Genomic DNA, 12,852 nt, shown 5'->3' with positions numbered 1-12,852 from the left:
GGAGCAGACGGGAGACCCCGCGGCGAAGCTCAGTCGAAATTCTTGCAGCCGTGGGATCTCGGTGGTGTTTTCCCGCTGATAAGATGAGCAGCGGCTGAAAACCAAGGGAGATAAAGAAAGATGTCCTGCTGTTGAACCAGCAACCATGGCGAAATCACTCTTCTTGGACTGATGCATGTTCCCATCACCAGGTTGTCTCAGGTACTGTCCTGAGATACCCACCCTCAAGATACGACCACCCCTCCTAAGATGTATGACTAAAGTCACTCAATCTCCACCTAAACATAAAGAAATAATATAAAAGTGAGTTAAAAATGAGAAGTTAGGGAACCTGACTGACTCCATTGTAACTTCTGGGATGAGTTGATGGACAGAATTTGTCTTCTTTCCCATGGTGGTGTCTAAGAACCGTACCAGTGCATGCTGAATGATTATCTCCACCTAGCTTTTGTTAGGGGTTACAGCTTGTTAATATATTGCTTTGTATTAGTACATTGCTTTGAATACATTTTTGTAGTCAGATACTATTACCGGCAATCCTCAAACCTTAACCTGTCACAATCTCATTAATAAAGAGTGTTGTTCTGTAACCTATTAGTGTCAGTCCTTCACATGGGCGCTGGCAGTCGCTGGCAGTGGGTGAAGATGTGGAGCAGGTGTCCCTGCAGTGTGACCCTGAACAGTCACACTCCGATCTAGTGAAGGGTGAAGGGATCTGCACAGTGAAGGGCCCCCATAATGAGATGGTGACAGACTGGTTGGGCACAAGGGTCTTGGTTTTCCTAGGGCACTGACAGACTAATTAAACATTAAGGCCTTGAGAAAAATCTCCCATTTTCACGTGATAGGCAGGAATAGCTGAGATGGAGGAATGGCTGAAGGTTATCCTGAGGTATGGAGCTGCAGGCAGGGGGCTTCAGCAGACCGGGGAGGAACAGCGCTACGCTGTGTCCTGCAGTGCCCCAGGGATTTCCTGTAAGATTCGTAGGGCAGGAAGAGCTGTGGCTGCTGTTCTGAGAGCCACGAGGCTCAGTGCTGGCCATGAAACCTGGCCTGGCAGCCAACCCAGAGGGAAGAAGGCCCTGGATCCCATAATGGTGAAAGGAATAAGCTGAATGTGTCTTTTCAAACAGACTATGTGAATCTGCTTGTAGATAAGAACTTAGAGTGAAGTAACAGAAAAAACTACTAGTTCTAGAAAATGTTTCTAATCAATGCAGACTGTTACTCAACCAAGGCCATGTTAAATTCCTGAACCTAGAGAAAAAGAACAAAGTTTTAGTAGAATTATGAACAGTTTCTTTTTCTTTCTTTATATAACAAAACTGAGGTGCGTATTAAAGGGAGGGCACAGAGTACGTGATTTGGGAAGTCTGTACCTTCCAAGTACCTCAACAATGGGGAAAAGGAGGAAGGTAATGGGAACTTAGGATAAAAAAGGGATTGTGTCCTCCAACAATTTCAGAGACCCCATGGGAAATGCCCCATGGCTTCTCCCTTTATTCAAATAAGGTTACCGGACTTCTCTGTCTTGTTTTTGGACATAAGCCTCTGGCATTGTGATTAATCTTCCTAACAACAGGGTGACAGTAGGTGTGTGGGAAATGAGCCATTCCTGTTTACCTAGGCTTCTGCTTCAGTCTGTGAGTCTTGCACGTGGGGATATTCCTGGAAGATAGTTCTTTTTGTTGTCTCTGTAGGTGCCTAGTCCAGGCTCTGTGTGCTTAAGCAGGGCCGGTCAGAGCCAGTTGCCCAATACCATGTCCAGGAAGATTTTAAATATCATTAAAGATGGAGACTCCACCACTACTTATCTGGGCAACCTAGTAAGTGCTCAGTCACTCTAGCAGTGTTTCCTGATGTTAAGATGAAGCCTCTCATATTTCAGTCTGTGCCCACCTCCTCTGATCCTGTCACTGGGCACCAATAGCAAGAGCCTCTTTGAGCCCTTTCTTCAGGAATTTATGTTTATTATATAGGTTCCCCTCGAGCCTTTCCAAGATGCAGACTGCCAGCTCTCTTGGCCTTTCCTCATATGAATGGCGTTTAAGTCTTGCGTGCAAAAGTGTGGCCTCATTGGGGTGCCTTCCCCAACCTACTGGCAATGCTTTGCTGGTTGTGGCTGCACCTGAGACAACAGTGTGCACCTCAAATCCTGGATTCAGTTTTGGGCCCCTCACTACAAGAAAGACATTGAGGGGCTCGAGCATGTCCAGAGAAGGGCAACCGAGCTGGGGAAAGGTTTGGAGCACAAATCTGAATAAGAACAGCTGAGGGAGCTGAGGGTGTTTAGCCTTGAGAAAAAGAGGCTCAGGAAGGACCTTATCACTCTCTACAACTTCCTTAAAGGAGGGTGTAGCCAGGTGGGGATCTGATTCTTCTCCTAGGTAACAAGTAACAGGGTGAAAGGACATAGTCTTAAGCTGCATCAGGGAGGTTCAGGTTGGAAGGACCTGGAACCCAAACTCCAGAACCTCCCAACAGCAGGAAATTCTTCACAGAAAAAAAAAAAAAAAGGGAAAAAAAAAAAAAAAAAAAACAAAAACCAAAAAGCATTATTAAACATCAGAACCGTGGACAAGTCGCCGTCCCTTGAGGTGTTTAAGGGACGACATGGCACTCAGTGCCATGGGCCAGTGGACTTGATGCGACGATCGCAAAGGGCTTCTCCCACCCGACTCCCGCCGTTACTGTCGCTTTAAGGGCCGTCGGGCCGTCCCGTGGTGCACTGCGGCGGGCGCGCGGAGGGGAGCGTGGCCGGCGTCCGTCCGCGCGCTCGGTGCCGCCGCTCGCTCTGGGGATGATGGCGGGCGCGATGCGGCGCTGAGGGGCCGCGACACCACGACCACCGACCGGCCGCCCGACCTACTCACCCACCGACCCGGCCCTCGCTGCCGGCACTCGGCCCCGCTCTCCTGCTGCTCCCGCCGCTGCCGCCATGTCTGCGGGCTTCTCCTTCGGCTCCACGGCGGCCGCCGGGGGAGGAGGAGGAACAGGCGGAGGTTTTTCCTTCGGAACCGCCACGCCGAGGTAACGCGGCGCCCCCAGCCCTCTCAGTTCGGCCATGCCGGCAGCCCCCCGCGGCCTGGGGCTGCCATGCGGGCTCGGGCCCTGCCTGAGCCGAGGCCCCCGTGGTGCGGAGGGTCGGGGCGGCCCGTACATGTGGGAGCGAGTCATGCCCCGGGCTCATATCTCGGCGCCTCGCCCACTCCCCGAGGGTCCCGGGGCTCGGCATTCCTATCGCGGACTTGGTGCGCGGGCGAAACGGCTGCCGCGGCCTCCCTGCCTTGTCTCCGTCCCGACCTGCGCCTTCTGCATAGACGCAGGAAGCAATCTGTTTTTAATAATGAAGGGAGTTGCTCTTCTCATTGTGCTTTGGTTTGGCTTTGGATGTCTCCCTTCACGGTTCACCCTGCTGCTCAGGAAGCAAGATGTGAACCGTACTTGCATTTAGCTTTCTCTCAGAGTCAGCCTGAGTTCGTGTGCGCGGCGTGGAGCACGCTGATATCAGAACCCACATGTTCAGTGTCCAGAAGTGATGTTCTGTATATGCTTTGAAGTTAGGTTCAATCATACGTTTTCTGACAAAAATAACCTTGTGTTTGGTGTACCGTATCTTGGAGTGAAAGGAGAACTTTGATGTGAATGTGATATACGACAGGGTCTGTACAAAAATCATTATGATTTTGGTTTCTCAGAATAACAGGTAAGTCTTTCTTGTTGGTGGGGCTTTTTCCCGTTTTCTATTTGTTTTCACACAACTGGACTAGCAGAGCCTGTTTAATCTGACCTGCCTACTGTTGCACCTCTGTTGAAGATTTGAACTGTTGTGGTACCTCGTGTCAGAGACTTTCCCAAACATGATCAGGCAGAATCTATCACCGTAGTGTAAGGTCAGTGGACGGGGGCTCTGCTCAAGAGAGCTTCACTTACGGAGATACATTTGGAAACACTTCTGAGAAACGTCAGGAAATAGCATATTGAGAGAGAGAGAGAGAGAGCAGGATGTCTGGATCTAAAGGTTGTCCATTTAATTCTTGGATTAAATGGCAGTATTGCTTCTTTGGAAGCCCATAAGAGAGGGAACAAGTATTCTGAGTTCCTCATAATAATGTAAATGTAGTGGTCATGACAGATTGATGACTTTCTTGTGTTACTTCTTCTTGTTCTTTGGGGGATCTTATTTGGGGATTTGAGGATTTTGAGTTTTTTCTCTCGTGGTAGTTTTTTTATTTGTTTGCTTGTTTATTTTAACTCTACAGTAAAGCTTATGTTGTGGGCTTCTTAAAGAGGTGTAGCTCTTTTGCTTTCCTAAGGTAGAATAAGCAAGTTAAAATAATACTTGTTCATTCAAAACCGTTCTTCTAAGTATACTGAAATAAGGGAAATTCTTTTATCTTATTGATCTGCACTTGTTGAAAACCGCCTATTGAAGTTAAATATTTTGATTTGGGGTTTTTTTTTGTGTTCTAGCTGCCTTCTTTACCTCTCAGAAAAAGCTTAATAGGTGTTAAGTAATAGCAGTATAGTGCTTTATATTTTTATGTATTTATTTACTCTTGCAAGCAGGACCAGTCTTCAGGGCCGTTGGTCGGGGAGAATCACAGGGGAAGGGGCCTTTTTCTGCTTCTTGAGCATGCCTGTGAGGAAGTTTGCTTGAGAATATATTTGAAACTGTAAGAAGAAGCTGTTCTAAGATGATATTGCCAGGTGTTGGGGAAAAAGGAATTTTATTGTCTAGTCCAAGCATAAATGTTATTCCTCAGTGTAACTAGAGATTATATTCTGGTGGCTGAAAGCCTCTGTGACATGCAAGCCTATCTAATTCCTGCTTTGCGCTGGTAGCCTTTCAGGTACTTGCACTCTTTTTTACTTGGTGTTCTCTATCATATGCTTTAGCCAGGTGCATTGCTTCATTCTAGTTCTAGAATTAGAGTTCCAGACTCTAATTCTAGAGCTCTGACTTCAGTGACCTGAGCTCCTCTTCCTTCCATCTGTGTTGTTCTGGCCCAGACTTGCTCCTGCTGGTGAGAATGCTGCCATTACTTTGTTCCTACATTTTGGGTTCTTTCTACCTTGAAAAAATGCCACTTCATTTTATTTTCATTGGTTTGATTTGGGTTTTTTTGGTCCTCCTATAGTGCTGAATATTGTGGTTTGTACTTTAGCTTTCTTCTGTGGAAATGCTATAACACAAAAAGCTTTCACAGAAGAACCATGTACTGGAAAAAAAAAGAGGAGATACATAACCTTTTGACTAGTGAGAGAAGCACCATATTGCATGTATACGTTTACAAGCATTTATGTCATGTTGCTGCAGTTTGGTATGTCGAAATTTTGGGAGTAAAGACAGCTGAAATGCTCTGGAATCTGTGGGACAGTTAATGAGTCTATGTCCTTCCAAACTTCTTGGCCATTGCTTCCTGAATTATTGCTTTAAAAATAACTCACACCTACTTTTGAACCAGCTGGGCTTGCCATGATCAGTTTTATAGATAGTTTGAAAAGTTCTAATTCAAGAGCTAATTGTACCCTTTTTTAAGAATTTACTTTTGTGTTTAACTTGTTCTTTTATGAGCTGCCCTCCATCCAACAAAAAAAGAGAGGAGATAAGGGAACAATGGGAATACTGAACATCTGAAAGATAAAAGTCTTTGACAGCTACTAGCCTGAAGTCTGAATTGCATTTTGTTTCAGTACTGCTGCTGTACTTATGCAAAATGTGTTTATGGAAACTTAACCTTGTTTCTAAAAGGCTCACAAATGGGACTCAGAAGTTACTACAAATAAATTATTCACCTGGTCTTTCATCAATTAAGAACAAAATTTTTCAAACCATAGACTCATCTGGGTGCTAATACCTGTAACTGCATTGGTTGGAGATAACCATGATTATTGTATTCTCCTTTGTTCTGTGCTAATTGTAAAGCTCATTCTTTATTTGACATGAAATCTCTAACTTGGGTAGCTACCCAGAAGAACTATTAAAGCCTTTGATTTCCTAGTAATGACTGATCTGATTCTGTGTTATTTCTCTTCCTCTTCACCTGTAAAAATAGGTCTGGAAGATTTTTTTCTGACAGTCAGAAAAAGTACAGTAGGCATGTGGTTAGCACCTGTGCGAAAGGATAGCATTTTGGTTCAATGTGTTTTGCTTCAGTGTGTTTTGATGATAAGATAGGTAAAGTTGTGCTGTTGGTGTGAAGGGTTCTTTGTCTCTGTTTATCATCACTTAATGAAAGAAAGCAGCACTGGTTGAGGGTTCTAGTCAGAGGTAACTAATTGGACTTGTAACCTGCTTTGAAAAGATCATGCAAATTTGTTACCATCTTTGTGCTTCCTCTAGCATGTATTCTCCCGTTTCAGTAGTACAGCCAGAATAATTAGGCAGAACGAATGAGATGATGTAACAGAGAAAAGGTTAAATTTCCAAGTGCTCTAGCAAGATCTATCAGCTCAGTAGCAGTTGAACAAATGCTGGAGTTAGTGTCAGGGATGCAATGGGAGTTACAGAGCTGTGGCAGGAAAGAGGGTGATGGGCTCCCTCTTTATGATCAGTGGCAGTGAGCTTGGACTCTGTCTTGTCCAAGTGGATTGTTTGTGGCTTGGGAAAGTGAATGATGGCATTGGAAATAAATTGAAATGGGGGGTGTTTTCATTCTGAAATAGAATTATTGCTAATAGTCTCATTTTTTAATAGCTCAACAGGAGGACTTAATTTTGGAACTCTGGGCTCTTCTACTGCTACAGCAACTACATCGGCTCCTTCACTGGGCTTTGGGAGTGGACTTTTTGGATCAAAATCAACCACTGGCTTTACACTGGGAAGCACCAGTACAGGTAGAAAATAATTCTTGTACAGCAGATTTCAGATTCAGCAGTGAAGAAATAAATTATATGTAGTCAAAGAACTGGGTCACCCTAAAGTGTTTACTATTTTACAGTAGTTCTGTAGCTCAAAATATTAGTTGCACAATTTTATAAAACTGCTTCATTGAGCAGTTTAGAAGATCATTGATTGAGAATTATGCAGTACCAGTGTGGTGGAAACACAAATGCAGTTACCAGAGAATCCTGATGTATTTTAGAAATCTTAACTCTTCATTCAGGAAGCTCAAAATTGACTTAAAGATTGAGGTATAGTTAGATTTTAAAAAATACTTTAAAACATTGAGAGATTGCATTTGTAATGCAGTGCTTATAAGCCTACAGTAGTAAATATTTCTGGTTTTGTTTGGGGATTTTTAATGCAGTACACCTGAAGGAATTGAGCATTTTCTTAGGTTTCTAATTCAGCCTATGAACATACAGTTTTATATAGGAGTAATGGAGTTCAAAAGAGTAAAACTTTAATGACCGGGGGAGTTTTTTTTCAGCCATCAACCAGGCATAACGCAATACATTTTACTTTGCTGCAATATTGCTAGATAAAATTATTCTTTTCTTCTTATATGCTTATATGAGTAGATGGGGAAAGCTTTAAAAACCAATCAACTAAAAATAAATTCAGCAATAGATTGAAAGCTTATATTACTGTGGTTGGCTAAATTGGGCTAATTTTCTTTCAGTGATTCTTTTGATAATCTAATCATATGGCTTTTAAAATATGAAATGGCCTAACACTGTGTCCAGAATTATCTCTTTAAGTTACAAGTGGGGCAGAAACCCTAAACCAAGACACAGGATTTTGCGAGGACTTTAGACTCAATAATCCTCTTCATTATGCTGCAAATCTGCTGGTTTACATACTGATATTATGTACTACCATGTGGATGAAAAAAATACTTGATAGAAATACTAGCTTTCATTTTTCTTACCTTTATTTATTTGAAATTTCAGACAATTTGCTGTTAACATCAACTTCACTGTTAGCAGCTTCTTAAAAAGAAAAACTAGAGTTTTTGAAGTCAGTTGTGCTTTGATTTATGCTGCTGGTGCTTACTAGTATTGTTTTCTCTGTTAATGTTTTATTTTCAACATGTTACAGAAAAAAACTTGTTTAATAGCTGTCTTAAAATGTTGCATTGTTGAATGTTTTTTACTGTCATAACTTCTCTGTGGTCTTCCATTACTGTTCTCATCTTGTTCATTTGTTCTTGTTCTTAAAGCAGGAACAGCAACAACTATTGCTACAGGACTGACGTTAGGTAAGGACCTAATTTGGATTTGAATCTTATACAGACAAAAAAACCTGTGGACACAAGTTTATCTTGTAATGTATAGTTAGTTATCATATGTGAGCTTTTTCTCCATTGCAGGTTTCTCCTAATTGTAGTTTGCTTTGCAGTCCAAATGAGAATGGAGCCCTGCAGTTCTGGAGACTGTTACCTGTTAAAGGATAATTCAATTATTGTACAACAGTGATAGTCCAAAGTTGGACTTGGTATTTACATACCCCTTATGAGTTTCATCCTTCAGCAGAGGGGAGGGAGATATGTTGTCAAAAGATTATTCATGCAGTATTTCTTGGTCTGGTGAACTCTGTGTGAATACCTCTGTTACCTCTTTTAGAAGAATTAAGAGGGTTGAGCTGGGAACAGACTTCGAGAATATTTTTTGTTTCTCTCATCCATCTGTGGTGACCATTTTGCAGCTGTAATTAGAAATACAGGAGTATGTAGGTTGTTAGCTTGGTTTTGATTTTTTTTTTCTTTTTAAACAGCGGCTGAGGTCTGAGGAGAAACTGAGTTTGACAATCCCAAATTTTAGGGGTGAAGGTGCTACAAGACACTGTAGTCAAAGAAATTAGAAGCCATACTATGAATAAATAGGAAAAATAGTGTTGAATTAAGAAGCAAATGACATGGGCAGAAGAAGGGAGGAGCACTGCTAACCTAGAAGACACTGTGTGATACATAATCATACGTGGAACTCTGTACTATGCAGATGAGCATTAATTCTTTTCACCAGCTGGATGAAATGATGTCATCCAAAAGAGACAGCAGTTACTGAGAATACGAAGTATGTTTTTGCTGTTGTGGTTTATTTATGTATATGCACACTCCTTTACTTTGGAATGGGGATTCTAGAATGTGAAATGTGTTCTTACCATGAAAACAGCAGGAAGTGGAAGTTATTTGTTTTACTTCAAAAAGGTTCGAGGGCAAACTTTGAGGGAATAACATATTTTTCTTCTTTACAAATTGAAAGGCCATGTGCATTCATTTTAGTAGGCACATTTGAGAACTTGTCAGTATTTTGAACAGTATTGTTTATAGCTTATTTACCAATGTTCTGTTATCTACTAGATGTTTTTGGTGGAAGCTTTTCTTATTTTTTTTATACAGTTTTAAGATTGCTACTAGATAAAATTGCTAGTCCAGAATTAAAGCCCACTGGATCCCTAGGAATTCTAAAGTAAAAATGCCTGTGCAATTGATGTAAACCACTGCATTTTTTTTAACGTTCTATGGAATATGTTACTTGATGCAAGTAGTCTTTTGTGCTGTGTCACTCATGATGGTTAAATGAGATGCAGAAGAGGTGGTGAATTTAGCTTTAATTCTCAAACAGAATGTTTCAAGAGTGTTAACTGGTTTTGCGTTTCTTTTAGGCACGCCTGCCACCACATCAGCAGCTACCACAGGCTTTAGTTTAGGTTTCAACAAACCTGCAGGTTCAGCCACGCCATTTGCTTTACCTGTGACTTCTACCTCAGCCGGTGGCCTCTCATTATCATCTGCCCTTACATCAACTCCTGCAGCAGGTAAGAAAATGTTTAGGGGTTTGGGGTTATTTTCTGTTTGTTTGCTAGCAATAAAACTTCATTGTATAACAGTTTTAGATCTATTTTTCTATTACTTAGGTAATCCTGTGGTATTTAAATAAAGGGGTTAGTTGGATTTCTCGAGTACTAAATTTGAGTACCTTAATATATATAGAATTATGGTCAGCTTACCTAGTGGTAGTGACTGCATATAATGTAAGTCATTAGAAGTGTGGCATGAGCTGATCCATCATGTAAAATTATTTTTCTTATTGTTATTCTAACCCCGCTGAAGATTGAAAGCTTCCTATTGTGCAGCTGCAAAGTGTGGAAAATGTTTACCTGTTGCAGATGGCCTAAAATGGTTAACTAGTCGTGAAAATAAGGCTTTTCCAGATGACTTGTCATACTGATATACACCTGCCACCATATTTAACTCTGCTGAACTGTGCCTTGCTTGGTGGTAATTGAGGCCAGAGTTCATTTTTCTTAACCTTGGAAGAAGGCATTTGAGCCCAAATTTCTGTGCCTTCTGTTCACTGTGCCTTTCGTGTTTACTCAGTTCTTCCCTGTACTGCTGAAAGTTGAGATGCTTCATTCCAGAAGGCAGCTCAGACTACCTGAAATGTTATTGTCTCATATGTCTTGTGTAAATATTTTAATGTTAAACATAAAAGAAGAAAATGTCAGCATTTTAATATAAAAATCAGTGTCACTTACTAGTTCAATTACGCTGTAAAATAAATTCTGTGCCAGTTTCTAGATTCTATAGTGTTCTGGGCAACTGCCAGAATTTTGGTGTAGTTGCAGGTAAATACGGACTAATTAGGGTTGTGAGATTGTAAAGCAAAATAACATAATTCCAAAGGCTATGGCTGTATTTGAAAAATCTGCAGGAAATAAAAACACTCATTATCCAATTATGATAAAGATAATCTGTTCAGACCTTTCAGTTGTTTCAGATTGTCTGTGGATGTATTGAATTGTCTGCATGAAGCTGGTTTCCTTTTTCTGCAGGAACTACTGGCTTTACATTAAATTTGGGTGGCACAACTGCTCCAACTACAACTGCTTCCACAGGCCTTTCCTTAGGAGGAGCTTTAGCAGGCTTAGGTGGTTCACTTTTCCAGAATACAAGCGCAGCAGCAACAGGTGAAAGTTATTTTGGTTTTTTCCTCCTGTCTCAAAACAGTGACATTAATGTGTGATTGTGTAATGTAAGATATAGTTTACACAAGGTCTTGCAATGTGGGAGTGTAGTTTTTAATAGTGTCACGGTTAAAAACAATGTTGCTATCCATGGACAATAAAAATGAAACTGAAATAATTGCCTCCTTTCTTATTCTTAAATTCATTTGTACTTGCTTTTTAAAAATATAAAAGCAGGGAAATCTTTGTCATTACCATATATGATCAACTTCGTTGAGCCAATTATGGGGAGAGGGCAATGATATATGACTATCTGGGGAGAAATGGAAGGCTTATTTTTTACAAGTTTTGGTCTGAATAAAATCTTTCACTGTTTGTGTTATTTCATGGCTTCCTTTCTTTTCCGCCTCTAGAGAAAGAATTTGTGCAGTGCTGTAGTCTTGATAACACTGCAAAATGCAAAAATGCTGTTTGGATTTCTTGTAGGACTTGGACAGAATGCTTTGGGTTTGACTCTGGGGACAACTGCGGCTCCTTCAACTACTGCCAATGAAGGTCTTGGTGGCATTGATTTTAGTAGCTCTTCAGACAAAAAGAGTATGTTTGTTTTAATTTTTTTTTTTAAGTTGAGAGTATTATCAGAACACTACAGTAAAGACTATTTCACTGGGTTAGGAGTGTGGAATTGAAGTTGAATCTTTAGCTTCTTCCCTCTTACAAGGCATTTCATTCATTAGATATTGCACTTGTACAGAAGAACAAGATCATGTTTGCAAATGCAATATAATATTAATTAATGTAAAAATAAGTATAAGTTTGAGGATCTGAATCCCTCAGCTTTTTGGGAGTGAACCAGGGCTGCTTGCTGAGATGCCATTGCTGATTTCTGCAGAAATCTGTCAGATGGTCACTAGAGGGGGGAACAGAGCTATGTGTAAGTAGTGTGTTCCAAATATGAAAAGCACTGGTTCGAAACTGGTGTTGTCCAGCTGTAACAGATCTTAAACTTGTTTTTTTCTTTTGAAAGCCTGTACAACTTAAGTGTCCTAATCTTAGGTGTTATCTTCAAAGCTTTTCTGGTGATGTGTAGTTCTATATGATATGTTCTGTCACGTTATTTAAACCAGCTATAAAAAACTTTACTTCTGTGGTAGTTTTGAAGTACCGAAGTAAAGGAATATTGAGCATTGACACATGGATGCTTGTTAATTTGCTTTGCTTTTATTGAGGAATCAGTACTGTTAATTTAACCTCTTGATTTCATTCAGGACTGACATTTTGAATTAGTTATGTCAGTAACTAGAAGAGAAGAAAATATATAAACTCTATTAAACCATCTTTACAGTGTAGCATAATTTGTGGAGAGATAGTTCTTACTTGTAGAAGATAGGTCATTGACTGTTAAAGCTGAAGTGCTCTTCGGTTGCAGGATGTTGATTGATTTTGGAATTTATTACTGAAACTTGGAGTAATGAAAAAGCTCTCATACTTAGGGGATGTCCTAAGATATAATATATCATAACACTTCCATGACATACAAGTATCATAAAATAAGGACCAGAGAACCACAGAGTCAAAATCAACTTTGGTAGTAGTATTGTTTTGTTCACCTCTCAGGGTGGAAACTTAATTAAGTAACCCGAATTCCCCTATTTGTTGTATATTGGAATTGGGTGAGTTAGGCTATTGCTGTCAAGATGAGCAGAGCACCCTTAGCTAAGCAGTGGGAGATGTCAAAGGAGACTATGTTTTTTGTGGTTTTAATTCAGAAGTGTTTCCTTAAATGGCAAGTGCTGGCTTAAGCAGCCCTGATAAATATCCCTACCTGTGTGCTGCTACTTAGTTCTGTCAGTGCAGTTGTTTGTATTACTATATGAGGAACTGCATTAAGATTTGAGAGTGGTGGTTTTGAGGTTTTTATTTCCCTTTTCCACATGAAGAAAGGGAAGGAGGTGATACGGCTATGAAAGAAAAGTGCCCTAGGAATCATAGGACAG

General features: G+C 40.8%; 1 protein-coding gene across 4 annotated transcripts in view; it reads left to right on the top strand.

Moving 5' to 3' along the window:
- The first annotated feature begins 2,723 nt into the window (after positions 1–2,723).
- The window catches only part of NUP58 (nucleoporin 58), a 36,402-nt gene continuing 26,273 nt past the window's right edge, over positions 2,724–12,852 (top strand). For 2 of the 4 annotated variants that reach the window (XM_057366719.1, XM_057366717.1), the window contains exons 1-6: positions 2,724–3,030; positions 6,701–6,840; positions 8,112–8,147; positions 9,554–9,706; positions 10,724–10,858; positions 11,342–11,452. In XM_057366719.1, coding sequence (XP_057222702.1) covers positions 2,939–3,030; positions 6,701–6,840; positions 8,112–8,147; positions 9,554–9,706; positions 10,724–10,858; positions 11,342–11,452 — 667 coding nt within the window. In that variant the 5' untranslated portion in view covers positions 2,724–2,938. Of the gene's footprint in view, positions 3,031–6,700; positions 6,841–8,108; positions 8,148–9,553; positions 9,707–10,723; positions 10,859–11,341; positions 11,453–12,852 lie in introns of all 4 variants that reach the window. The other 2 variants (XM_057366718.1, XM_057366716.1) reach the window with 1 other exon arrangement.

The sequence above is a fragment of the Malurus melanocephalus genome, unplaced genomic scaffold, assembly GCF_030028575.1.
Source record: "Malurus melanocephalus ecotype Western Australia unplaced genomic scaffold, MMel_1.1 scaffold_70, whole genome shotgun sequence".
In the NCBI taxonomy this organism is placed as follows: Eukaryota; Metazoa; Chordata; class Aves; order Passeriformes; family Maluridae; genus Malurus; species Malurus melanocephalus.
This window is presented reverse-complemented; position numbering and strand designations above follow the sequence as displayed.